This window comes from Pholis gunnellus (genome assembly GCF_910591455.1).
Source record: "Pholis gunnellus genome assembly, chromosome: 10".
In the NCBI taxonomy this organism is placed as follows: Eukaryota; Metazoa; Chordata; class Actinopteri; order Perciformes; family Pholidae; genus Pholis; species Pholis gunnellus.
Window position 1 is genome coordinate 17293176 of NC_136537.1, and position 27763 is coordinate 17320938.

A 27763-nucleotide genomic window follows, 5' to 3' on the forward strand; every position below is an offset into this window, starting at 1 on the left:
CACAACAAGCAGCATCGAGGTCAGCAAAAATGATTGAGGTCATGTCGATATATCGTACGATAAGTTGCTATATTAACTATTGGGACAGGCATAACCTTCTGTTAAATGATCGTATCAACTGAGAAATATTTATTAACTGGAAGAAACTTCCCTGGCTGCTTTTGACAAAAAAAAACAATACATTTCTTTTAAGGGCTTTGTGTTAATTTTGTTATCAATTAATATTTTAAGTTTTAACCCAAGCCTTTCATGGCTGTTTACAAATGTAACATATCATAATTTTATCATCTTTATACAACAAATTTGATCAAGTAAATATTTTATATATATATATATTTCAAATCAGAATGACCTCTTATGTTTTAACATCATTGCAAGGAATATGAGGAACATTTTTGGGAAAGAATATCCAAAACTATCTTTGCTGAGATCAACAAATAAATCAGGAGCAAACTGACTCTGTTGTGTTTTGAAAATACACTAGTTTAGTTTTATTTTATTTTATTCTGACATGGAGCAACATGGAGCCTACACACACATATACAAAAAATGAAAACAAAGAATACAGATTCAATTAAGTTGAATGCTGAATATGAAACACAATAAATATGCTATCCATGAAATTGAAAGTGAACACATCTTATCTCCTTGGTGGTTTTAGTGAAAAGTAAAATGCTCTGAGGAGCTCTGCAGTGTTTACCTTCAGCTCTCTGGAGCCATGAAGCAACACTTGGGGGATTAATGCATCTGGTGTCTTTAACTAATTATCTTCATGAATACACTCCTTCACAGTGATCTCCCTCGGGTAATACCACAGGCGAGCGCTTCAGCATATTAATGTGATCCATACAGGACCTTCATCTGTGTCCTTTGTTCCTTCTAGTTTTACCTGTCCTGCCCCTTTAAGATTAGACATTTCAATCTAGGCGTGTTTCCTGCTGCCATTGACCAAAACCGAGAGCTGGCATCCTGCGGGGAGAAGAAGAAATAAAGCATCAAACAGCTTTACACGTTTGCGTCCAAACGGGCGGTTATTTGTTATTCCTGAAGGATTTTTATTTGTGTTATTAATGAAGGCAGGCGGACACCTTCCAGCAGCATGGCCACAGTCTAATGTCTGTGAACGCCTGAACGATCATTTATGAATTTTTCCGAGATGATATGAAAGTCAATCGGTCAAGGTCCGTGCTCCCAATGGATTTTCTAGCTTCTGGTGGGAAACATATGACACAAGCATTTGGATGATTTTTTAATTAATATATATTTTGTATTAAATGTTAAAGTGGCTGGTGAGAGGACTGAGATTGTCGGTGTTTTGAGCAGCGTGGGAGCTTCGCTGTGGGGAATGACATGCTGCAGTGAAGACGGGAATCTGGAAATAATAATGGATTAGAAAACAATGATGTGACTGCGACACTTTCAACCAAAAGGAAATGCTTTACAGCCACCGCCTCGTGCAGAAATCTTTAATATCACTGAGTAAGTCGTCTGTTTTGTTTTTCTGGACTGTGTCACGTTGTGACTGAGCGGTATTTGTGAGACGCATCATCTTTATTGTGGGAATCGTTTCACAGTATAGCAAGCTGACATCCACCCCAAAGAAGGACACCATGTCGGCGGTGATGATAACGCGAAAGGTGCGAAAATGGGAGAAGCTTCCGGGGAAAAACACCTTCTGCTGCGACGGACGGGTGATGATGGCCCGACAGAAGGGAGTCTTCTACCTGACCCTGTTCCTCATCATGGGGACCTGCGCGCTCTTCTTCGCTTTCGAGTAAGTCACTCACTCCTAATGACATTATGAATTATGATTTGCTCCACAAGGAGCTCATAAGTCACTTTGTGGCTGCCTTTTCCCAATCCCCCAAAATTCCCAATGTTTCTATAGTAGCTGGCAGTATGTTGTAGTGAGTGAAGCTTATCCAACTTTAAAGCTGCAACAATCGATGAATCAATGAGTTGATTGACAGAAATCAGTTGAAAGCCATTTAGATATTTGATCAGTTTTTGAGAAAGAATATCGAAATTCTCTGATTACAGCTTTTCACATGAGAATATTTTCTGGTTTCCTTTGTCCTCTGAGATAGTAAACAAAATATAAATAAAAAAATAAAACAAGACGTCACCTGGGGCTCTGGGAACTTGTGATGGCTGTTTTTCAACATTGTGTTGACCAAACGATTAGTAATTTAATCATAGTAATGTACACAAATCGTGGTATTTTTGATATAGGGCTGCAACTAACGATTATTTTCATTATGGATTGATCATTTTTGACAATAAAATGAAAAATAATCTCCTTTCCCAAAACCCAAGGTGGTGCATTGAAAGTCCTTGTTTTAGTGTCATACATTTAATAAGCTTGAACAAGCAAATATTTGCTATTTTTGTATGAAAAAGTAATGAAAGTCTCATCTCAGTAATCTCTGTTGTATATATTTGATAGGCAATCGTTTTTAAATGAGTATTGGACATTTTGAAGCTTCTCAAATGTACTTAAATGTAATGCGATTCGTTGGATCAGTGTCTTATCTGGACTCAGCCTTGGTCCATGGAGCACCGGTTCTACCAGGTGAGCTACCCGAGTGCTCCATACCTTCATTCGTAACAAGCTAGAATTTCTGTCTCGATAAGCTTCCAGAGACACTGTGGATCCATTTTGGCTCAAAATCCAGTCCATGACAGAGAGAAGGTTTATGATCGACCACATACTCAGGTGTTCAATATTTAATAGCCCTGTAGCGGTTCAGCTGTTCCTCCGGTTTAAGTCCGGAAAGCTGCCTTTTTTTTTAGTTGTCTCTGCGTTTCTGTCTCAAACCACTACTCGCACAGACCCAGTGGACTCATTAGTGGTGTGCTAACACTGGCTCGGATGCAGCTTGTGAACCCAGGTCCTGTCAGCTAAAGCTGCACATGAGATTGTTTTTTTACAGTGAAGAACACGAGTTTGAATGATGATCATAAAGCAGTGCTGCTTTTCATTTACATTCATTTTCTGTCTTTGTCCCACTTTTGTTTCCTCATTCTTCTCTCTTTTCTCGCCAGTTTTAACTGACAAATCAAGAACAATGATTTAGCTCGGTAACACAGTAACCCCTCTTGACTGTGGGCGTGTATGCATATCGGGCCAAATGGATTTGCAGCATATCGGAGAAGAGAAGCAGCTTCTCTCATATAGTGGCTGGCCCTTCCCATCTCTGTGTGCTCTGCACTTTAATGGCCTCCTGCTTTCATTTTGAGTCCGGACAGAAAGAGCTGTTGTCCGGCTCGCAGCAAAGAGAGAGAGAGAGATGATACTTCTTGCACTGAACATCCAGAGCCCAGAGGAGGCATTGCGGTGACTAATGGCTGGAGGGTTGTTAGTATGATATGTTCATATTACAGTTGAACATCATTATCTCTCACGCGGGGCTGGATATTAACACGGAGATTCGGCCCAGACAACATGGGAGTGATTTTCCAACTCGCCATTACACGGCATGTTCATACCTCTGACAGAGTAATAGCCCTCTGCACAAGACTCGAGGTTTAATGCATTCTCAAACTGCCCATTGGCAGCTATGTTTAATAGAAGCATTGCAACTATATAGTCTAGTTCTTCTTGCTATGAATATTGTAGACTGGAATGTTTTCAGATAATCTACCCATTGATGTGCCTTTATTCTCTGATTCAATAGATTAATCGTTTTCTTTCTATTCATGTCAGAAAATAGTGAAAAATGCCCATTATGATTATAGGTGATATATTCAAATGACTTGTTTTCTTTCATAGCAGCCGTCTAAAACCCAAAGATATTCAGTATAACCTCATTTGTGACAAAGAACCAGTGAATGACTGGCATTTTTTGAAATATGTATCTTAACAACTATTAAATGGATTTGGTACAGGCCTTTATGGCCCACTTCAGAATGAATTCTAATCACTCTGGTGACTTTTCATCGAGCGCCACCATCTGTCAAAATAGCTGCTTTGGTTTATGGCTAAATACCTGCAAACCTAATGACGTGCCCATCAGCTTTACTTTGTTGTTTCACTCATCTTTTGCTAAAGACGAGGGAAACAATCGGTTATCAAAATCGTAACCAGTCAGTAAATGGACTAATGGCAGCTCCAGCTCATAAGGTTTATGATATCATTACTGTTCCAAAACCCCATGCAGAGGCCATAATTGATTAAAAAAAATCAATTTGTAAAAAGGCTTGGCATTGATTTTAAAACGGTATGAGTCTTACTGCAGAAAATATGCAGGGCTCTGCATCATTCTAAGCTATTTTTAAGAAGCAAAGCTTTTTGTCTGGGTTAATTCTGGTGCACTTAGCTGCAGTTCATCATTCTGACATCACATACTCTCTTTGTAGCGTAGTTTCCTTGTTTTGGAGGATTCGTCCCTCACATGCTGGCTTTAAAGTTGCACTGTTAGCTGCAGGGGGCATTGGTGGGAGAACAGAGAGGGCAGTGTCCTGGCGTGGGTTGGCTCACGTCCAACACCAGCCGAGCAGACATCTCACTTTTATCACCAGCCATCGGCACCCTCGTGCAGGGAGACCTCTCTGTGCTTTAATTTGTGCTAAATTGCGGAAACGAGCAGCCGAATACACAAATGGAAAGACCCATTAGGAACGACTAAACAAATTATTCAGGGGCGATGTGGGCCCGGCCTGTTTTTCTCTTTACTGGCAGAATTCATTTTAGGACGGTGTGTCCTTACCCTGTTGGCTTTCTGCCCATTTAATATCCACTGATCTCATTTTAAAATGGGATTTTACATATTTATATTTTATCTATGCTGGATAATGGGCAAAAGACTTCCTCACAGTTTGATGCTCACTGGTTTATATGTTTGTTTAAATGTGAACGTGGTTTGTGTGCATGTTGATCGCCACCTATGGAGATTGGATGAAGGAACAAGAAACTGGAACACAAGGACGGTGTGTCATCTGTCCGTCCACCCCAGGACGCTGGGCTACGGGGCCAGGGAAGCATATGGGCATGTAATGAGACCGAGTCCTTCTCTTTGCCTACATGTTTGTACTCCCTCTACATCCTTGCATGTGTTACGTTCAGTGTTTCCGGCTGAGACACCCGTGAGCTAGTCAGCCTCATAAAACGTTAAGATGTATTCAGCAGAAGTGCAGAGCGAGCGGCTGCATTCGGAGGAGATCTTGTAACCGACCCCTGAGTCTCCCTCAGCATCTAACCCCACCCTGTCTCCCCGTTAGCCAATCGGCAAACGGTTGCCAGGCCCTTGCTAAATGAGCAATAACATGATTTACGCCCTCTTCAGAGTACATGCGCCATTTACAGTAATAGGGATCTACAGGCTTTGTTTGCTGGATGCTCTGGCAGGATGAGAGAGCTGCTTTTCTGTGGAGGGTGAAGTGATAGTTTTGGCCACATCCTGTGCAATACAGTGATACTTTACATGTTTCCTCACTTAGTCTTCATCTATTTCACTTGAAATAGATGCTCTCCTAATGGAAATGTACAGAGATGACTGCATCTCTAATCATGCTGTTAAATCACCAGTATTGTTTTTCATGTAGATAAAATCAAATCATCAGATTTGTCATTATTCTTCATTTCACTTAGTGAATATTCTATGACGCAACATCTGTAATCCTGGCTTTAATCCTGGTAAAAGGACGTTGATCCTGGCTCTCATAGTCATCTCTCTCTCATATGGTGGTTTAGTGTTGCATAACAAGGAAGACTGATTTAAACTGGACAATGGATTGCACCCTCCGGAGCTTTAGTGTAGCTTCTTCTTTTTTAATTCCCTTATATATTGCATTAGGATTTCAAAGACTTTTCCTCGTCAGATATGTATGGTACAATGAGAGCCTCCTCATGTTATACCATTACATTCGAGTTAAAGAATTGAGTGTTACATTTTCTGAAAAGGAAAAAATACCTGAAAAAACACTTACTGCTGTTCTCAAGATATTGCCAGATTCCTCAAATACTCTTTAAACCATGTGGATGAATCTCTTGCACACTAAAATAGATTAAGTACCTGGTCAAGGTGGAGCTTATTTTGAGTATTTTATCTACAGTTTGGTAGTTTAGTCCAGTGGTTCCCAACCAAGGGATCGGCCCCCGCCAAAAGGTCAGAAGATAAATCTGAAGGCTCTCTCAAGCACAACACAATTTGCCTTGCGCTCCCCACTGGGTTCAGAGCACATCTGATGAGGTGTTTTGGGAAGTCGCAGAGGACAGAGCTTTTCAACATTTCCAGAGGGACTACGCTATTTTGCTGTAGCCAGCAACGAAGATGCATCCACCCAGTGCCAGGAAGCATGTGATGTTAGCCAGTAATGACATCTCTCATTGCGCAAAGGGACATTTGTCAGTTCTGGCTTCCTGGTTTTGGAAATACAGTACAATACAAGTACAGTGGTTAGTCAGTACATACGGAATATAGTACAGTAAATCAAAAAAGACCTTAGGGATTCTGGAAATACCTTCAGAAAAGGGTTTTATGTATCCTTCAGAAAAAGGATAGGCTCTGCGACTCAGATGTAATGTTAGAGGGACAAACTGCAGAGGCACGGTTACATCTGTGGAAAAGAGCAAAAGATGTCAAATTTCTCTGCAGAGGAACTTGAAAATGAAATCCCCCTCTACTCAGAATATTTACCAAGTTGGGTAATAAAGTGGTTTACTTACTGCTTTGAGGAAAAGGAGGAACAGGGCAAGTAGAGTTAGTGAGTTTTTCTTTTTGGCAGTGCTCTAGAAACAGTCATACAGATGTTTATGTGACAGAGGGCTGTTACTGAGGCCCACTGTGGATCTGCCTGCACAGCAAGTGCATACTTATTTGTACTACTATGAGTCATTCGGCTCTGCTACAGCTTACAACTGTTAAATATCAATAAAGGGACGGCTTGAAATGTTCCACAAAGGTAAAATGTCACGAGTCCCTGAGGCGGGACACGGTGACGTATTAATCCTGGGTTCAGCGGTTTTAAAGCTGAGAAGTTGAAGTGATTTTAATTCAGCGATATCTCCTTACTTCCTCTCATCTTTGAGCTTGTGTCGTACTGAGTTAAGAGGAGAAATCCTCGGGATCAAAGTCTGCAGTAGACGCACCCTAATGCATCTAATGCCCCCCCCCCCCAACACACACGCACACGCACACGCACACGCACACACACACACACACGAAAGTGAACTTTACACTTTCTATGCGGAATCTGCAGAACTGAATGCCCCTATCTCTTTCTATTGTATATTTCTATCTATGTGATTATTGTAATTTATGACCAGCTGATTGCAGGTTTTGTCAGCTAATGCAGTCCCAGGAGGATCGGGCTACAGAGGTCTGATGAGCTCTCTCCTTCATAACTCCACACCCCCAGATGTTATGCTGCTTTCCAAATCTGATACTGTTTTGTTGACACTTTTAGTACGTACTGCATGTTACACTACATATTGTTGTATTCGTTATGAATATGATTAGGACATACTTCTTTGTCATGACATAGTGCTTTGTGGCTTCTGTTCATGAGCTGTCAATAATCTGTCATCAGGCCGTCACCTGTTCGTGCTCTCTCAGCTACTCAGTCGATGTGATGTATCTTCCGCTGTGCAGAGGATTGTGGGTCAGAAAAGCATGCTGGCTTTCATACTACAAAATGTTACCAAATGCAGTAGGACATCCTGGTATTTTCGGCATACAGCATTTGAAATGCTATTTATTCCACCATTTTCTGGTATGGTGCTATGATAGTTTGGGTATTGGAACAATCTCAGTCTTCAGCCCCATCCGACGCTGACATTTGAGGCAATTTATCAGATTTCATACAGCTCCCCCGCAATTTCTTCTTTTCACATATGCAGTAGTTCTGTGAACAGACTTTGATGGATTCCCCTTCAACATTAAGTAGCATTTTAATGCTGTAGCTGGCTGGGGCACTTGAGGAAATGTACTTCGTTACTTTACACCACGGGAACTACTTTATTGTGAGCCTCAAAGATTCAGAAAGAGAGGGAATGTCTAAGTGGCATGCAGGTCTGATTGATCGCCTCACTGATGAAAACATTTTCCCCACATGGGCACAGAGCCTGATTGATTAAATCCAGTTTTTTTTTTTTCTGCTGCCTCTGTGGTGACTGATGAACAAACAGCGTCACGACGCCAGCACCAACCTGCTCCTCAACAGCAAAGGGAAACGGTCACATCCAGGAAGGACGTGCAGAGCTTAATGGGAAGCGATGATTGAGTGTGCCTCCGAACCTACCAGTCATCATTACGGGAATTACACTTCATCGGCAGACTTCCTCTCCTCGGTCTGAATCCTCTGGCTGCTCTCTGCTCTAACAAATGGGCCAAACATACTTCACAGGCTTGGTCCAGTGGAAATTTCTATTGATTTGATTTCTGCTCCTAGTTTCCATTAATGTGAAAAAAGGCACTGCTAGACTAGTTCAGTGTGTGTGTGTGTGTGTGTGTGTGTGTGTGCATTGTGTGTGTGCATTGTGTGTGTGCATTGTGTGTGTGCATTGTGTGTGGTATGTGTGTGTGTGTGGTTTCATCAGTCCACAGGTATGCTGACGTACCTGAATGGGTGTATCTAGCTATATGAACAGGTGCGACTAAGCAGGTGGACTTTGTTCTGCGCCGTGTTGTGCTGACTGACAATTGTTTACTCAGCTACATTATTTTCAAACTTTCTTTTAGGTGTGTGTGTGTGTGTGTGTGTGTGTGTGTGTGTGTGTGTGTGTGTGTGTGTGTGTGTGTGTGTGTGTGTGGACAATGAATGAAATGCCACCCAGAAGAAGACAATATTATGGATGGTACTCTAAATGATGAAAAAGATGATTGTCAGAGTCCAAAACTCAAAGATAATTTAATAATGCTATAAAATGGAGGAAAGTAACAAATCCTCTTTTTTTTAAGAAGGTGAAACCAACTTGAGTGCTATATTATTAATCACAAATAGTTGCTGATTCATTTAAATGACTAATTGTCTCAGCTGCTATTATGTTATATGTACAGTGCAGTATTTAAGTACTTGTTGTGTCGGCGCTGTACCCCAAGAGATTTGGATTGAAATAAAAAAAAATGGCTACAAGAGTAAAGTCTGATAAAACAGTAATAAAAACATCCTCATGCAGTACTGACGCTTTCAAGTAGTTTTGGCCAGCCAGAGTAATTTATAGGTCATGCTCATTTATGTAACTGTATCTGCAGTGTTTTGGCTGATATGTGATACAGATAAATGGCTGCTGTCCATATGGGATATTATGTTCCACGCGAATGAACCTCGTCACCTTTCTACTTGTACTTAAGATTGCTTCTAATCATTATTTCTTTATATATTGATCTGTTGATTATGTTCTTGAGTAATCGGTACACCATTTGGTCTGTAAAATTGTGAATAATGTCCACAATGACTTGTTTTGTCCAAACCCCAACAATATTCAATTTGTTATCATTTAAGACAAAGGAAAGCAGAAACTGGAGACATATAATTTATGAAATTTTTCCTTAAAAAACAACTTCAACAATCAATTGATCTTGAAATTAGCTACAGACTTATGTTTTTTTCAATCCACTAATTGATTAATTATAGAATTGTTTTAGCTCTACTTATACAGTATATGAATAATTTCCTTGAACAAAAAGAGAAAAATATATAAACATAATGTAGTCTGATGAAATAACTGATGTGCGTCTCTTCAGAGACTTTCACTGGTCTAAATTTCCATCCTCCATCTAATGAAGCAGAGTGTGTGTCATCTGTGTGTGCAGGCTTTATGCATGACATGCAGTACAGAAGTTAGTCTTGTACAGGATATGGCACAATAGATTTCTAACCTGTAGTGCAACATTAGTGTTGCATTATGAATATATGATCCCGGCCACTTGGGAGGGAGATGAGGCCGCACAGTTTAACTATTAATAACTTCATGCTGAAGCCTTTGCTGCTGCTGCTGCTGCTGCTCCGCTCTGTCGCAGCACTTTGCACTGCAGCTCACATCTGTTATCGCTCTGAGCAGCAGGCCTTCTAATCTCAATGGCCACGGCAAACGGAGTTATGCTAATGTTTCTCCGCTCTTCCTCCAGAAGGCGAGGGGAAGTGTTGGCGTTGCGTTGTTTAGTCACGGCCATGACTTCTGCACGGTCCAGAGAAAGGGCGGCTCACACGGTTCACGACCTTCTGCTCAGGACATCACTTCAGAATATGTGCGATGTCGTGTCATGCCCTCTCTGCACATGCTCGTTTTAGAGAGAGCTCTCCCACTTCTGCAGCTGTCATTGTGTAGTTATGATGCAAAATATAAAATACTTTAAGTCAGAGTATTTCTTTTGGTATGAGATTTTTAAAGCTGGCAATCAAGGCTTCAATTTATCATTGCAATTATTAATCGTTTGGTCAATGTCAAATATTTGAACATTTTAAAATCATATTTCCCCAAATCAAATTTCATATTTTGTCAGCAATGGTATAAAACAAAGCAGCAAATGCTCACATTGGAGAAGCTGGAACCAGAAAATCATGATTGATCAGTTACGGAAATAAGAACAAAGCAAGACACAAAAGATTTTCACTGACAGTTCTGTTTTATACCATAATAAAGACAGACAGAGGAACTGCAGACAGAAACTGTGGTTCGACGGCTTATCACTTGATAAAAAAACCTGCTTTCCCCTCCTTTCTGAGAAACTTTATCTGCTTTTAGATTGGCTCTTTATCTTCTTTCTGTCTTCGTTTTCCTACAGATGTCCCTACCTGGCGGTCCATCTGTCTCCTGCCATCCCAGTTTTCGCCGCCCTGATCTTCCTCTTTGTCATTGCCATGTTGTTGAGGACCAGCTTCAGTGACCCCGGGGTGCTGCCACGGGCTCTTCCGGAGGAAGCCACATTCATCGAGATGGAAATTGGTAAGTCGGTCAGCGTACCTAATAAGCCCAAATAAATCTTTCTCTGTGATATTAAATATTCTTGACTGAATTAACCGAATCAAAATATGAAAAAATAACTCAGTATGTATATCACATCCTGTGAAATAACAATAACTATTCTAACGTTGTCAGAAAACAATGTGTCCGTGTAGAATCTCATCACTCATCGTAAGAAGGACATTGACAAAATAAGAGTTTGTGGCCTTTAAGGATCCCCTTAACTAGCTTTCCACACATTTAACCCACACTGTGTGGCAGCATCACATTCTGTGTTGTGATAGTGTCGGTGCTTTGAGGAAGACATATCTTAAAGCTGCTATAATCAATATTATTATAGTTACAATGTCTCAAATGACCATACCTACAGAGAGAATTATAATCTGCATCTCCAGTGAGTTTCAGCTCATTGTTTAGCTGTCAGGCTGCAACTTCAGTGTTTTGGTCGCTCTCATAGTGTTTTTGTTTGAAGTGTACACCCGCGGCTGTGTACTGTACACCTGCCCAGCATCAAACAGCAGACCGACACAGCTAGAGACTAGCTGGTGAACATGGTGGAGATTTTAGCAGCAGACAGAGATATTTTTCTCAGGAGTTGGTGGGGTCCAAAAAAACGGAGCTAAATAGCAGTGAATATTACATTCATCAGGTGGTCAGAAACGTGATAATGTTGCTCCGTAACTGCTGGATGTGTAAACAAGCAACTGTTTGCTCACGGGTTTGCCACATGATCTAGAATATGTCAATGTTGTGTTACTTGTTTTCGCTGCCCTGTTATTGCAGGTAAGTATTTATTTCTATTCATGGAAACATTCAAATCCTTGACATTATTTATGGCTACACCATTATATCAAATGGAATATTTAAAAGTTTATAAACATTTATAAACAAATCATGTCATTTTGAATGAAATATTTTGATATATTAATAGAAATAGAAATATACAATGGTTGTGTTAGCACATTTGTGTATGATAACACCAATGTGTTGCTGTTAATAGAAGAAAAAGCCCAGTAGCATCCTTATTCATGCACCTTCAGTAATAATGCTTGGACCCACTGCAGATTGTTGCCAGATTTGAAGTAGCATGTGTTCTCAAATCTTGTGTGATTGCAGTCCAGCTCCTCACCTTGAAGTGTGCATTATGTACAATCAGTACTGATAATGCCACGCGGCACAAACCCTTATCTACATCCATTCAAATGTCCAACAGGACAAACGATTATTACAGTTCATGTGCTGTGACATCATCATCATCTAGGTTGTTCTTTTTGCATAAAATGACTTCAAAGTAGCTCAAGTGAAAGTATTTTAGAGGCATAAATACTTCAGTATATCTGCTAGTTAAGCAGTGAGCAGACAGCCTCAGTCCTGTTGGTTTATTCATGTTTGTTATTCTTTATGTTGCTGAAGGTTGGGTGTGCTCACCCGTGAACACAGAGCTCAGTCTAACACACATTCATTACAAGGGATCCTGTTGTCTTATTACACAAAACAAACTATACGCTGCATCATAACGGCAACAAAGCCTTTGCAAACACAAAATAAACAAGCCCTGTTGTCTGAGGTGAATTTTATTTTTTTATTTTTTATATCTGGAGGAATACGCGTTTATTCTGCAATATTCCTGCAACAGCCCCGTCTGCCTGTGTGGCTGTTCAATGTTCACTCTTTGTCTCTGTTAAAGATTCACAGTGTCCTTCAGCCATCACTCGTGCTCTCTCGCTCCAGTCGAGAGGCATGGGTGGAGACTGGTCTCAGCTCATGACAGAGGAGGGCCGTAAAAGCAAGGCTGAGGCAGTCGGTCCTCTGAGAATATGGGTTAGCTGGCAGCCAGCGCTGCTCTCATCATTCTGTGACTCATACCGCTCGCATCACAGGGTGACAATGGCTCTCTGCTCTGACTGGCTGTGATGACCTGTACAGCTCCCGCATGTAGTTTATATAAGGACTAGTTATTGTTCGGACTTTTAGTTATTATCATCATCTCAAGTCCCTAGAGAGCCAGGTGATGCCTTCAAGTTTCCTTTTTTTGTCAGCTCGACAGTCAACAACCCAAAGATAGTTGATTTAGGGGAGTAAATAAATATGTGTATTCAGATCCACTACAGCACTGCAGTCACCTAATGGCAATGGTTATAGCTTTTTTGGAGGAGAAATGTTTTACATTCCACAAAACACATCTTCCAAAATGGCAAGAAATTCATCACTTAAATGCTAAAATGGGTCACATTACCATGTGAAGAATATGCACTGAAGCAGCCTAAATGAAGCGCTTAGTTTAACAGCTTCCATCCCACACTCGAGGCTCTTATACAGTATGTTTATTTAACGTGTTAGGGTAGCTGCTTGCTGTTATGGGTGTGGGCGTGCTAACAGATAGCATCCAGACAAGGGAGCAGGTGTGGCTGAGGCAGGCCTGTTGATGAAGCCGCCGCTGCCTCGGTGCTCTGTCCCCTCAGCCTGTTAGCCACAGTTCCCGAGGGGGAATGCTAATGGGAGGAGAGGCATCCTCTTGGAATACCTAATGCCACTAGCAGACAGAGCTTTGCTACCCCACGGGAATGATGACTCATTCATTTATTCTCGGCTGGTTTATCCTGAAAGCCACTAATCCTACATTTAGTAGAATCATAGTGCCGGGCAGTTTGTGCTGTCGGATGAAGAACATTTGTCAATCTTTATGTCGAGATGTATTGTGGATGGTTTTCATTCGAGCTTGTAAGCGCGGTAGTTCACTGATTTATCCATGCAGGAGCTGTTTTGTTTTACATAATAGAGAATGTGCATTCACAGAATGGAATTTCCACAAATCCTACATTTCTTGTATGATTGTTTCTCCAGAAAGTCAGATGAGCATGGTCGCTCTTTTCTATTAACTCCGCGTTCACGCCTTCCTAATGCAGCATGTTAATGGTAGATTTCTCCTAAACGGTTACTCTCTTGGGAGATTCCAGCTAGCAGCCCTCTGGTCATTAGTTAGCCTCTCTACCGTCTCACCTAAGAGATATTTTAGCGTTGGGAAGGTTATCTGAAGGCCAAACAGAGCAGGATTTCGTGTTATAGTGTTACAAATACATAATATTACCTGCTCACCAGTGATTACACATAAATCCATCATCATCGATACTGAATCGAGCCAATGTTGTCGTTCACTGACACCCTCAAGGTTCAGCTGACAAGATTTACGTCCTATTTTCTTTTTCTTGTCCTTGTCACTGAATCTCACATTTCTCACTGCCTGTTTAAGAGCTGTACATTCTCAGCTCATAATGTTCATTATTTGTGGTTGACGGCATAGTTTGTGGGGCTGTTGTTGTATTAGATTGGGATTCGATTACACCTTCATCGTGTTCTCAAGATTGCCATCACCTACTAATGAATGTTGTTGTGTTTCCACAGAGGCTGCCAATGGGAACGTCCCCGCAGGGCAGCGGCCCCCACCTCGAATCCGCAACGTTCAGATCAACAACCAGATCGTCAAACTCAAGTACTGCTACACCTGCAAGATCTTCCGACCACCTCGAGCATCTCACTGCAGCATCTGTGACAACTGCGTCGGTAAGAAACGTCCTCTGATCTGCCGTCAAAGGCTTTACAAAGTGAGAAGACGGCTCATTGAAATCGGTTTATTTCAGTTTTTTCATAAATAGAAAGGTGAGTAATGATCTGTGGGGAAAAATAGCATGATGACGCGATGATTATTACTGAAGCCTCGATCTTAAATACCTCTGCATTCATTTGTCACAATAATTAAAATAAAATTGAAATCATAGCTTTATAAATGAATGTTGGACAGCAGACTGAATCAAATGAGCCAAAAACTTCACAGGGAGTGTTTTTTATGGAATATGCTTTGAATTTTGAAGGCTGTGTGTGTGTGTGTGTTGCTGTGTGTGTGTGTGTTGCTGTGTCATCTCTCAGCCCTGCAGAATAGCAGTGATTTGGCTTCTGATGATTGAGGAATGCGTCTGAAGGGAGTGTAGACTCATAGGCGATATGAGAGGAGACAGTGGAGGCTCAGTGAGGGAATAAGCGCTCAGTCATTGTGAACACTGGTTCATCTGTGTCCACCTGCTGTAGAAACACACACACACACACATAGTCCAAGCATCACAGCAGCATGCTTCAGTCCCTCTTTTACTGCAGTCATATCTTTTCCTCCTCAACCTGACATTGTTTATAGCGGTTAAAGTCTCTCACAGGATCTGCAGCATAATAAAAAACAGCCAAACTGCTTCACAAATTATATTTGTTTATACCCGCAGCCTCCTCTGGTTAACATATTATCAGATGTCTGATGTACCATATAGTTATGGTTACAAATGCTGTGTCTCAATTAGGATACTTCTGTTAGTAGACTTCCATGTAGTACACTATGTACTTACTTAGGTAATGCGTGAATTTAGATTCCTCCTTCTTCTTCTTCATGGAAAATTGCAACTGGGCGGAGCATTAGCACCAAGATTTGGTTGTGATTGTTGCAAAAATATTAAAATTAAATAAACATGAACGCTAACAGCTTTGTGAGGCTGCACTTGGTGGTGCTTTGAGCTAAATGCTAACATTGTCATGCTAACACGCTCACAATACGACCCTGATGTTCAACATCTTTGTTGAGCATGTTCAAATTTGATTTTCAGTCATTTGCTCATGAACCAAAGCATTGGATTCATTGAAATGTTGACCTGATGGTGGCACTAAATGGAAAGTCGGGGGATCACCAGAGTCCGTGGGATTCATCTTCTGGAGACAATAAATGTCTGTAAAAAATTACAGGGCAATCCATTGATTAGTTTAGAATGAAAGTAGTGGACCAACCAACTGGCAGATGCTGCCATCCATAGAGCTATGTTGCTCGTGTGGCTGAAAACAATATTAGGTTGACTATATAAAAAGCTTCCTTAAGTGATTCCTACACTCTTTACCAAGTATTTATGTTTACACCCAGAGTCGGCACTGAATCTTCTCTACTCTGTAGATAAAGACACGATCCATTTACTTTGACCTTATATCAAGGAGCTGCTTCACGTCTTGCATTTCTGCCTCGTTGTTTACTACATCGCGGCAGTGCAGCAGACACTGCACTGCACACTGCACTCCCTTTTGTCAGTTTGACCCTGCCCTGCTTTCATCTGGCTCTCCAAATTATTGAAGAGGAGAGGCAAAGAGGAAGTGAACCCTATATTTAGACTGCAAGTTTTAGAAGCAGACGCACAAAGCAGTCTTTGCCTAAAATACTGGTGTATTTATAACACTTGTCTGATTTCCAAAAGTGTCTGTTTTCTAAGAAGCTTGTGTGGTACAATTGACATATTTCTATGGTGACCTTTTTCTCTTTCTCACAGACCGTTTTGATCACCACTGTCCATGGGTAGGGAACTGTGTGGGCAAGAGGAACTACCGATACTTCTACATGTTCACCCTGTCGCTCTCCCTGCTCACCATTTATATCTTCACCTTCGACATCGTCCATGTGGTGATGCGTGAGTATCCCGTCAGTCGTTTGTCCAAACTGAAGGAACAAACCTGTAGGAGATTGGTACATGAATAGATAAAAGAATGTGAAAAAACAAGAAGGATGACCTGTGACCCACATGCACCAGCGGCTTCTAACGCATATGCAAATACCTGCACATGTGCTGAAACTATGACCTAATTCAGATCAGGTTTTTCCTGTAACGTGACATGACCCGCAACCGCAACTGACAGCGTGACATGATTCCTCCTTCATCATCATCATCCTGCCTCATTGTTCTACCCAACGCAGACAGAAAGAAGACAGAGGGACAAGGAAACCGTGTCTTTCTAGTCAGGATAATTAGCTCTGGGCTTGTTATCTTAGTACTGGAGCAATTGTCTTTTCAGTATAAAAAAGGGAGAGTGGGATTTTTAGAAAGTCTTTTCTTTAACTTCTCTCTGTGTTTGCTTTGTTCACAGGTTCAGTGGATAATGGCTTTTTGAACACTTTGAAGGAAACACCTGGAACATATCCTTTTGAAGCTCTGACCACAGTATACACTACAAAAACAGCCGCTGTGTGGGCCATGTTTGTCAGACAGAAGTGTCACACCCCGACTATGACTGTTCCCTAATCCTCTCCCCGAACAGTGATTCTCAAATAATAGCTTATCATCTGTAACCCGGCACAGCAAGCCCCTCAAGCTTGGATTTCTTAACATGTCCTTTTGAAGCCTTTCCAAAACAGAAAACACAAGAGCAAAAGTGTAAAGATAGGATAAAAGAAAGTGTTTATCTGCATCCATTAGCTACACTAGTAACCAATTTTCACGTCCAAGGCCATGCAGTACAGCTGATCACTTCTTCACCACTGTGTGAAAGCCAGTGCTGAATGTTGTAGGAGTTTAAAACGCAGGTTAATCTTTTTCCTAAAAAACATTTCTCTTGTAACACTGAAAGATAAAAAATATGAGTAATTATGTAAGCTATGCTGCTAAACAGGGTCATGTTGGAACAAAATATCTTAATAATCATAATACTTGGACTAGCTAGCTCTACACTGCAATGATTATTGTCTTCCACTCAGATAACTAACTGGCGAGGAAGCTCACTTTGGGCCTGGTGCTTATAGCTTATTATTATTTTGCACAAAAACATGTTTGTTGCCATCAAGTGCACATTTAAGACCCCTTTTTACAAGATTTTAGTTTTGTAACAAATCAGTTGGACACATGAAAAAGTCCCGAGTCATTGAGCTGTCGTTAGCTTAGCTAGATTGCTAGCAACAGTTGTCATTTCAGTCGGCATAATCGTGGTCAATGGATAGAAATACTAAACTGATTTGATAATAATGCCACAATTACTGCGGATCAACCGCACTATGTAAAGTAACTAAGGGGTAAGCGGGCCTTATGATCAGTTGAAATTAATTTGACATTTTATTGATGGAACTGTAGTTTCTCTTTGCACAGTAAAAAGGGTAAAAACCTCCTGCTTTTGATCCTTAAAAAAAAAAGATACTTTTTTTAGGCTTTGGCTGCTTTCACTGACCGTCACTGGCTTTAATCATGTTGCATAATTGTCTGCAGTTCTGCCGTCACTTGCTGTCCACTGTTTAATCAGTGACCACGTGTCGGGCAGAAAACATCTGTTGCTGTTTTCTTAACTGGAGTCCACTGTGCTGGAGGTTTTGGTGTGTTTCTTCACCCTGTGGTCAGTAGTGGGACTGACCGGCTTCCACACCTACCTGATCTCTCTCAACCAGACCACCAATGAGGACGTAAGTGCTTCTTACTGCATGACTAATGCTGTCATGTATCCTGTTTGTTTTGGATTTGAATCATCCCGTGAGGCACAGTGCTCTACTTTGCATCAAGTTTGTTTAGGTATCACGCAGTCTTTATGCAAATGAACCAAGACTTGTCAACACGTGACACATGTCAACAGGATAACTCGTACCTCATTCTTTAGCTAATTTTGTTTTCTTTGATAGGATGATGATGATTATTATCAAAGTATTGTATTCCAGTTACATGCATTTTTTAAATCATGCCCTCTTAAAGGCTTTATTTGTCTTGGTCTTACCAACTAAAAAACCTTGAATATGAGTGTCCGTAAAGACTTAATATGCCGAGTTTGTTTCATGTTGAGTTCCCACCACAAGTGAACTCTCATTTACACTTCTCATTTCAAGTGTTTGGCTAAAATCCAGATGTTTTTATCACACTTTTTAACATTAACAATTCATATGCACATACATGCAACCCTCTTGGCCAGGCCACACAGCTGATTGCATAATGCACCTGAACCAACCAAGAAAAGAAGAAGAATAACATGTGTAGTTTATCTACAACACGAATAGTTTAGCTCAGTAGCTAAAAACTATATATGTAAATAGAGACTCATACATTTACACCTTTTCAACATCTGGCTAGAAACACTAAAATGCTTCTTGTTTGCATTTGAGCTTCTTTTTCTTTCTTTTTTTACATCCGATAGTTCTGCGATTTGCAGAAACGCATGAAGTGGTTCATGTAAATAAAGGAGAACTGAAACCCAAATATTCTGACACTTTCGACACTGCTGATTGCTGCTCAGCTGAGTAGACACCATTTGTACCATAAACATCCTGTCAGAGCAAAGTCTTGATCAATCAAAGAGTGCAGATACATCTCTCGTCCTCACATATGTTTTAGGATTAGATTTTGATTAATGTAACTCTTGACGCTATAATAGTCATGATGAAGATTAAGTACAGTTTTAAGAATATATGTGTATAAATGTTGTGATCAGGCAGCCTGGCTTCACGTGTCTGGACAGACAAACGTACATCTCGGAGGTATAAACACTAGACTTTCTAACACTGCAGAGCTGTTTCCTTGACAACGTTCTCGGCCTCTTTCAGCACCGAAGGACGGTGGGCTGGTAAACTGTAGCTTGTTAAACAAGGCTATTATATTGTAAACGACAGTAAAGCAAATACAGAAACGGTTCAAAGAAAACAGAGATTGTAGAAAAACAAGATCTCACCGGAAACTAGGAAATCTTTTTATAGCTGCAGTTCAAATGGAGACGCACATTCTGTCACATTTGTTTGTTCGCGGGAGGCAAAATGGATCACACAGAGGGACTGACCGATTTATTTCAAAATGTATAATATGTCCTGTTTTTATCCAGTTCAGCCACACTGAGACCAAATGTGGCCGATACATCAGGAACACTTTTATTCTGCTCCGAGTCTGAGCCATATGACAAATCGGCTGGTTTAGGTTTGGACTCCTCTCTGCCCAACCTGTCGACGTCGTCTAATGATCTAAAAATAAGCATGAAGAGCTGCTATAAAAGAAGAGCTTAATAAAAAGAAACAATGATAGAACTGAGCTGAAATGAGAACAAAACAGACCCGCTGTTTTCTGACTATAGCTACATTTAGAAGACGCTTGTGAGGCTAAATGAGGAAAAGAAGTATTGATTGATTGATCGCAGTACCGTTGAGTCATTATTGAGTCACCACACACGCGCATTCAGGCTGATGTGAAGCAGAAGATGAGTGGTGCTGATGCAGGTGGATGAATCCACAGAAGGAGTAAATCATTATTATTATTATTATTATTAATCAAATTTATTTAAAAGGGACCATGTACAGTTTAAACATAAATGTCTCCATTCGATGCACTGTACCAGATTGTAGCTTAAGCTAATTTGCATCTGCAGTCCCTTGGCAGGTCAAACAAGGACAAGACAATAACACAGTAAAAGGAAAAGACATAATACAAAGATATACCATAAAAAACACCACACACAATCATGTCGTCTGTGTATGCTGGCGTTAACGGTGTGTCTACTTTTGCAGGCTTTGTTAGCCCAGATCTGACTTTGAGACTCTGATGAGAAGCAGAGAGCAGTGGTGGTGGTGGTTGGAGGTTCTAGATGGCTGAAAGCAAGAGAGTGCACTCGTACTTTGTTGTAATGATTAATTTATAATTCCCCTTTTTCTTTCCAGTGGGAAAGCTGGCCTCATTTTTTTTTTCATTTAATCAGCTCTGCAATGTGCACCTACAGTACAGTGTAATGTTGCTCCAGGAGATGAAACAATGGCTGTCAGCCCGGCCGCTTCGATATCTGTGATTGGCCTAATGGATGCACCGATACCTGCAGGGGCCGGGCATGCTCCCAGATATACTGCTGTGGCAGAAAGGTGGGGGGAGGGAGAGTGGGTGAGAGGAGAAAAAAAATAAAGGGGAAGATAGAAATGTTGGAATAAAGGCGAACAACTGAAGGCACCTTAAGTGTTGTAGCTGCTCTGGTCTCTCCCATAGGATACCAAATGCTCTGTCAACTGTGTCTCCTGCACACACACACACACACACATACACGCACACATAGATGGTACAGGTAGACATGCAGTACTGAAGTACCAGACTGTTGACCTATATGTACTGCAACTAAAAAAAAAAGCAGTTTTCTTTGAATCGATCTACTTTTTCTTCTGCTGCATGTTTTTTCATGCAGTCAATCTCGCACTTAAGAAATTACGATGGAATAATTGGTTATGGTGTTTTTCACATCAATGGTAATATAACAAAACAATCAAATTATTAAACATTAAAATAAGCAGTACCTCTGCTTAAAATCAAATTTGTCTTGATATAAATTATACGGTTGTATTTGCATATTTACTACAAGGAGCAGCGTCTATTGTATTATCTATTATTCTATTCTATTCCGTCTGTGTACATATTTTCTTTAAAAACGTGGTACATTTTTCCATTTGGTGTTAAAATGTGCCTCCTGTTAGACTGAGATCACACATACAGTACGACGTGGAACGACTTAATTTATTGCTTGGGGAATCCTTTGTATTAATTCTCAGATTTTTCGATGAATTCTTAAAGTTGTTGTCATCTTGCTGTGCTCGATAGCACCCATTGGCACATAGAGTTCCCATTAAACTAGGAATCATTAGATCCATGACTAGATCCTTTTTTAGTAGGTCAAAGCCCAGCCTGTGGGAATAACATCTAAAAAAGGAACTATGCTTTTGAATAAGGTATAAGCACAGGGAAAATCGTGGGATGTGTTTTGGGAAGGTTTGCTGCTCCGGTGATGAGTGTTGTGCACATTTTGTTTTTGCCCAGATTAAAGGATCCTGGTCGGGAAAGAACAGAGTCCAGAACCCCTACAGCCACAAGAACTTAATCAAGAACTGCTGCGAGGTGCTCTGTGGGCCAACGTACCCAAGGTAGCTCTGTCAGATTAAGTCTTGAACTAAACAGAATCAGACATCCTTTTTGGTTAATTTATTGTCATGTTGTCTGTATTAGGTTTGTGCTTCTCTTCCTGTTATTATCAATGAGCTTTATATCGGTGCCTTTGATAGATTAAACTTTTAGATTTGTCCCCTATCCTACACTTTGTCCTGGCGAATAACGAGCAGGATGCAGTTAGTGACTGATCGCCTTGTCTCGCTCTCCAGCGTCTTGGACAGAAGAGGACTGATGCAGGAGGATTCGCCTGTTTCTTCTACGTCTGCTGCACCACCCTCCTCCTCCTCCAGCAGCAGCAACCCAGTGTCACAAACCACGGTCAGAGGACACACACACACAAACACAAACACACACATACTGTAAACTCTCCGACCAAGCACCTCTCTGGCTCTAAAGTGCAGTGAGGCTGCAAAGTGCAGTGAGACTGCAAAGCACAGAATAGTGAATACAGAGAAGAAATGAGGTGTGTGTGTGAGAGAGAAAGTGGAAAGCATATTTCTTATCAAAGATTGATTGATAATCCATCTTGAGACACATGGATGTGGAGCCATTTTGTGGCTCTTTACATACCTTTTGTTGGGATCCATTAAAAAAAATGAAAAAGTTAATTTGTCATATTTTCTGCTAATAGATCATTAGCAGTGTTTGTGCTTCTTTTACATGTAGAATATAAAAGCTATAGATGACGTGCAGCTGATGTCACAAACGCGTCAAACGTATTGAGCCACTTGGTGTTGTGTCACAGCCACCACGGTCATTTTTTTGCAACATCCACTGGCTACTTTCTCATTCTGATGTTTCACTGATTCTATGACATTGCTTGTTGTTTGCATGTATTCCTCCCTGTAATGCTTTGCTGCAGCTCAGTTTGTCAGCGTCTCTTTCTCCTCCGCCTACAGAAAACCACAGCTCCACTCATCCCCAACGAGCACACGCCTGATGATGCCAAGCCGAGCATCGGCGCTTCAACTGAGAAGAGCGACTCTCCCAAAGAGGAATTATCTCCTGCTCCAAAGGTCCCGCCCCTGGCTTCACCCGAGACTGATGCGGAAGCAACCCTCGCCAAGGAAAAGGCCCAGTAGCTGCATGAGGGGCGTGGCTCTTGCCGTAGCCACTCCCCAACTATCCTGCCTGGTCAGGAACTGAAACATTAATAATCAGTGTGTGATTACTGTGCAGGTGACTCAGTTGTTCTCTGACACCCACGCTACATTCAACCAGAAGAGCAGAGCTTCTGCGGCAGCTCCTCCCATTCTCTCCTCTCTCCACCAGTAGCTGCAGAGCTGTTTGATTGACAGTTACTCCTGCAGGAGGAGGAGTGATTTTAATGGGAAGTCAGCAGCTTCCTCTCTGTCTCCTGAACACTGCATGGAAAAGACACGCAGAGGGAGAAGCTGCTGGAAGAACTGCAGAGACAAAAAAAGCTCTCCAAGCGTATGACATCCCCACAGGTCACCCGTGGGTCGCTCTGATAAAATTGATTTTAAATCACATAATGACATTTATTGTAAGAGGCCAGTTCAAATATATTCCTTGCAAGTGTCTGGCAAAGACGATATTACTTCTGGACATGTATAAAACTTCATACATACAGTTACTTTTCTGTTGTGTGCACATTACATGCCCTATGCAAACCACGAGAAGGCTGGACAAGCAGCTTTTTGATGTGCGGAAAGAAGTGATACCACCTTTTGAGTCTTTGAGCTCACATGATGTCCATGCAGGGGAAGATGTGCAAATCCTTAGCTGAGATATCCTAAAGGCTCCTTCCAGGCAAGTCAAAATCTACCTTGTATTCTGATATTGCTGCATTCAGTACTGTTGTTACTTACGTGCATCTATTTTTTAAAGTGATCCAGACCAACGCCTGTCCTTCCATTTTTATAAAACAAGGATGTATTATGACGTCGGTGCTCTGAAACAGATGAAATTGCTTGATGTGCAGTTAAAGTCTTGTATTCAGGAGACGCTCAGCCAGAGATCCAGTGAGTGAGAGAAAAGGCCTGACTTCTCTTGATAGTAGACACTGGTAGTAACAGTGCCTTATCACAACAGTTGCACCATCAAAGGCAACTGAGGTCGACCATCAGAGAATCCCTTGAGATCCGTTCTAACCACTGGTACAGTGTTAAATGAGAAATGCCAACGTTTATACAATTAGTCCAGTGTTTCCCAACCTGGGGGTTGCAAGATAAATCTTAGGGGTCACGAGATGATTTAAGGAATAGTTAGACATTTTGAGAAATCTCTAGTTTATTTACTTTCTTCCAGAGAGTTGGATGAAAAGATCGATGCCTCTCTCATGTCTGTATAGTAGATATGAAGCTACAGCCAGGAGCTGGTTAGCTTAGCTTAGCTTAGCATAAAGACTGGACACGGCACCTCGAAAGCCCACTAATTATTATGCTAAATCAAATTTGATTGACTTGAATTTTTTACAGATTGAACAAAAGAATTAGTGATCTTCAGAGGTGCTGGTCGATGCATGTTTTAACTTTAGACAGAGCCAGGCTAGCTTTTTACCCCTGTTTCAAGTCTTTATGCTAAGCTAACCAGCTGCTGGCTGTAGCTTCATATTTAGCGTACAGAGAGCGCACAAGAGTCTTATCGATCTACTCCTCTAAATCCCAGCAAGAAATCAGATAAAACGTGTGTCTCAAGTATTCCTTTTACCAGGACAGGCATAATACACATACACCTAATACTACAAAATGGTGTACTTATGAGATACTGTAAATGTTTGTCCTTTTTAGAAGGAAAAGAAATACAATCAGAGAAGATAAAATGACTGGTTGAACAGATCACACTCAGTAGACGTGTGAAATAGCTTAGTTTCAAGGGGCTCACAGGTCTGAAAGGTTGGGAACCACTGAATTAATCCTTGTGAAACAAAAAACTAAGCAAAGCCATTGTTGAATTGTACATAGTTTTAGAAAGTAAAGATGTACTGAAAACGTTGTTGCAGTGGGGCTGGTGTTAATTTTGCTGCCTGTGAGCTTGAGCACTTCCTCCTGCGAATCACACCAGAGCTGATCTTCCTCCGAGTCCTCCCTCTTCCTGCCATCTTTTGCCTCGTCCCCCGATACGAACCTATTTTACTCTTCTCCTATTCCTTGCAACTTTGCAGTTTGTGGCAGGCTCGTTATCTGCAAGAATAAAGCCACGCCAGAGAGAGATCCTTTCTTTTCACTCATCTGTGTTTTTCAGCATTTAATGTGGCTGGAGACTGTATTTTGGTGTCAGATTGCTCGAGGGGGCAGCATCCACAGAACGGAAAGAGGGAGAGAGAGAAAGTGAAGCTAATTCTTAGTATTTAAATGATGTTAGCTGATAGTGAGGGTTTGTAATAGTGATTGTGTTGTATGCAAGACAGAGTTAGTGTTTGTGAAATATACTTGTGTAGAAGTTCTAGCGTGTCAACAGCTTCGTATCAGACTCTGAATCTGACCGAGATTATTTATTATTCAGACACAATTAAAATCAAGACGCTTTTTCTCCTATGGATTTAAAGACAAAGAGTGGGAAAGGCAATTAAGGATCCTGAGATTGTTTACAGCTGTTTGATTATTTTTATTGTACCATAATATTGGAGAAGTTTAAACCTGAAGAGATTCCACACTTTGAATGATAGAAGATGAATCTAGGCCAGTTTTATTCATTATTGGTTCATCTCTAGATAATTTTCTTGATTGTTTGGTCTATATAATGACAGAAAATATTGAACATCTAACATTTTAAATTTGATATAAGTGAGTCATTTGAGTCCAAAACCCCCAAATATTCAATTTATTATCAGAAAATATTTACATTCGAAAAGCTGGGACTAGCACACTTTGGCCATTTTTGTTTTAAAGAATAGCTTTTTTTGGCGGTCGACCAATTGATTAATTGACTAATAATTTCAGCTCAAGATTTATCTCTACACTAAGAGGAACACAGGAGAGATAACTGAGTATTTGTTTGGAAAACTTATCAGTAAAAAGTACGAAACAAAGACCAGTTTTTTAATATTGAACTTTCTTTGTAGAAGGTATTTGAAGACGGTGTGTTTGATAGCTGTCACCGAGAAGCAAGAATGTATGTGAATGATATTCGATATAAAGAAGAGACGGGAGATTTTAAATTTAAAGGGACGATATAAGTTTAAGCTCTAAAGGTTTTGCAGACTTAAGATCTGAGCTGATTTCTTGTACTTCTGATTCCTGTGTTAAAATGCCATGACGTGGTCAGATCTGAATGCTCTGATCAACCTATTACATTGCATTATGTATACAGATACAGTACTATACCATTGATGGAACTCTTAATTTATGATCACATTGTTAAGTATCAGCACTGTGATTATCTGTATTTCATTCAATTTACTTCACTTCTTTTTACATGATCAATGTGTCTGGTAAATAAACAATATTGTCTTATTATTATTTGTCTTTCAAAAGAAGTTTTATTTTTTATTTTTTTAGAAAACGTTTGTTAACACATGGCTTCAAATAGCGAAAACATACAGAATATAAATACAGAAACGTGCTGACAGCAGCGCACACATCGACGGAAACCACGAAACATTATAATGTGATACACACAGTTCAAATTAATGCCATGAAATGTCATTAAAAAATGCCTAAAAAGTAATAGTAGGCCTATAGTTTGTCATAAAAGTCATGCATTTTTATGACAAACTATACTATGACTTTATTAATTTGACTGTAGTATCAGTTTTTAAGACTTATTTATAACTACATACAAATATTTCTTATGACTTATTCATGCTATATTATACTGTCAAAGGTGAAAAAGCCATGGTATAGTATTTTTAAAAAGAAATCAGAATATAGTATGTCTAAAATATTTTTTTTTAAATCACAGTATAATCATAAAAAAGTAATTCGTAAAGTATGTCCATAAAGTTATATTTCAGTATGCTTTTTTAAAGTCATAGTATAGTATGACGAAAAAAGTCAAAGTATAAAGTGTAAGTTATTCAAAAGTCATAGAATATCATGTCGAAAAAAGGCATAGTATAGTTTGTCATAAAAAGTCCTAATAAGTCGTAGTATATAGTATATCAAAAAAGTCATAATAGTCGAAAAAGGTCATTAAAAAAATCACAGTATAGCATGTTGTAAAGTGTAATATTATAGTATGTCATAAAAAGATAAAACTCATATAGCGTGTTGAAAAGTAAAAGAAATATGAAAGATTTGCATGTCAAAAAATGTCAGTATAGTAGTCATAAAACCATAATTTATTATTTTTTAAGTCATAAAAACAGTCATAGTATAGTTTGTTAAATAAGTCCTATTAAAGGAATAATATAGTAAAGTATGTTGTAAAAAGTCATTAAAAGTAGAAAAAAGTCATAGCACAACTTAACAAAAGAAACATCATGAAAACAGTATAGTATGTTGTAAAAGTCATGAAAAGTAAAAAAAAACGTAATAATATACGTCAAAAGGTTTATAGTATAGCATGTTAAAAAAGTAATAAAAAAGTAATTATATAGTACATCAAACAAAGTCATAAAATAGTCATAGTATGTTAAAAAAAGTAATAAAAAAAATTTATATAGAACGTCAAACGTCATTAAAAATCCTATATATATATATATATATATATATATATATATATATATATATAGCATCTCAAAAAAGTCTTAGTATAGCATGTTGAAAAGAGTAAAAAGAAATCGTCATAGTATAGTCTGTCAAAAAGTCAGTCATATGACGTGTCAAAAAATGTCAAACAATATAGTTTAGTACGTTGTAAAGAGTCATGAGAAGTTAAAAAAGGCACAGTACAGCATGTCAAAGTAAAGTAGTTCGAAAAAGATATAAAGTGTAATATAGTATGTCGAAAGTCATATCGCATGTCAAAAAGTCATCGTATAGTAAGTAAAAAAAGCAATAGTGTAAAATCAGTGTAGCATGTCAAAGTAAAGTATGTCGAGAAAGTCATAAGAGTTCTAGTACAGTATGTCAGAAAAGTAATTGCATAACATGTCGCAAAAAGTCAGTTAGTATAGTAGGTCATGAAGTTTCATAAAAATAGTCATAGTATATTAAAAAAAAGTAATTGTATATTGTCATAAAAACAAAAGTCACAGTATAGCATGTCGAAAAACGTTATAAAA

The 27763-nt window shown here is 39.8% G+C and overlaps 1 protein-coding gene across 1 annotated transcript; it reads left to right on the forward strand.

The window, feature by feature from the left end:
* Nucleotides 1–1024: 1024 nt before the first annotated feature.
* Nucleotides 1025–26043, forward strand: zdhhc9 (zDHHC palmitoyltransferase 9). Its single transcript, XM_079168115.1, has 10 exons — nt 1025–1479; nt 1575–1774; nt 10728–10888; nt 14309–14467; nt 16255–16392; nt 16847–16893; nt 18042–18146; nt 21505–21608; nt 21843–21951; nt 22533–26043. The coding sequence occupies exons 2-10, from the start codon at nt 1611–1613 to the stop codon at nt 22713–22715; spliced, it is 1170 nt and encodes a 389-aa protein (XP_079024241.1). The 5' UTR covers nt 1025–1479; nt 1575–1610; the 3' UTR covers nt 22716–26043.
* The last annotated feature ends 1720 nt before the right edge of the window (nt 26044–27763 follow it).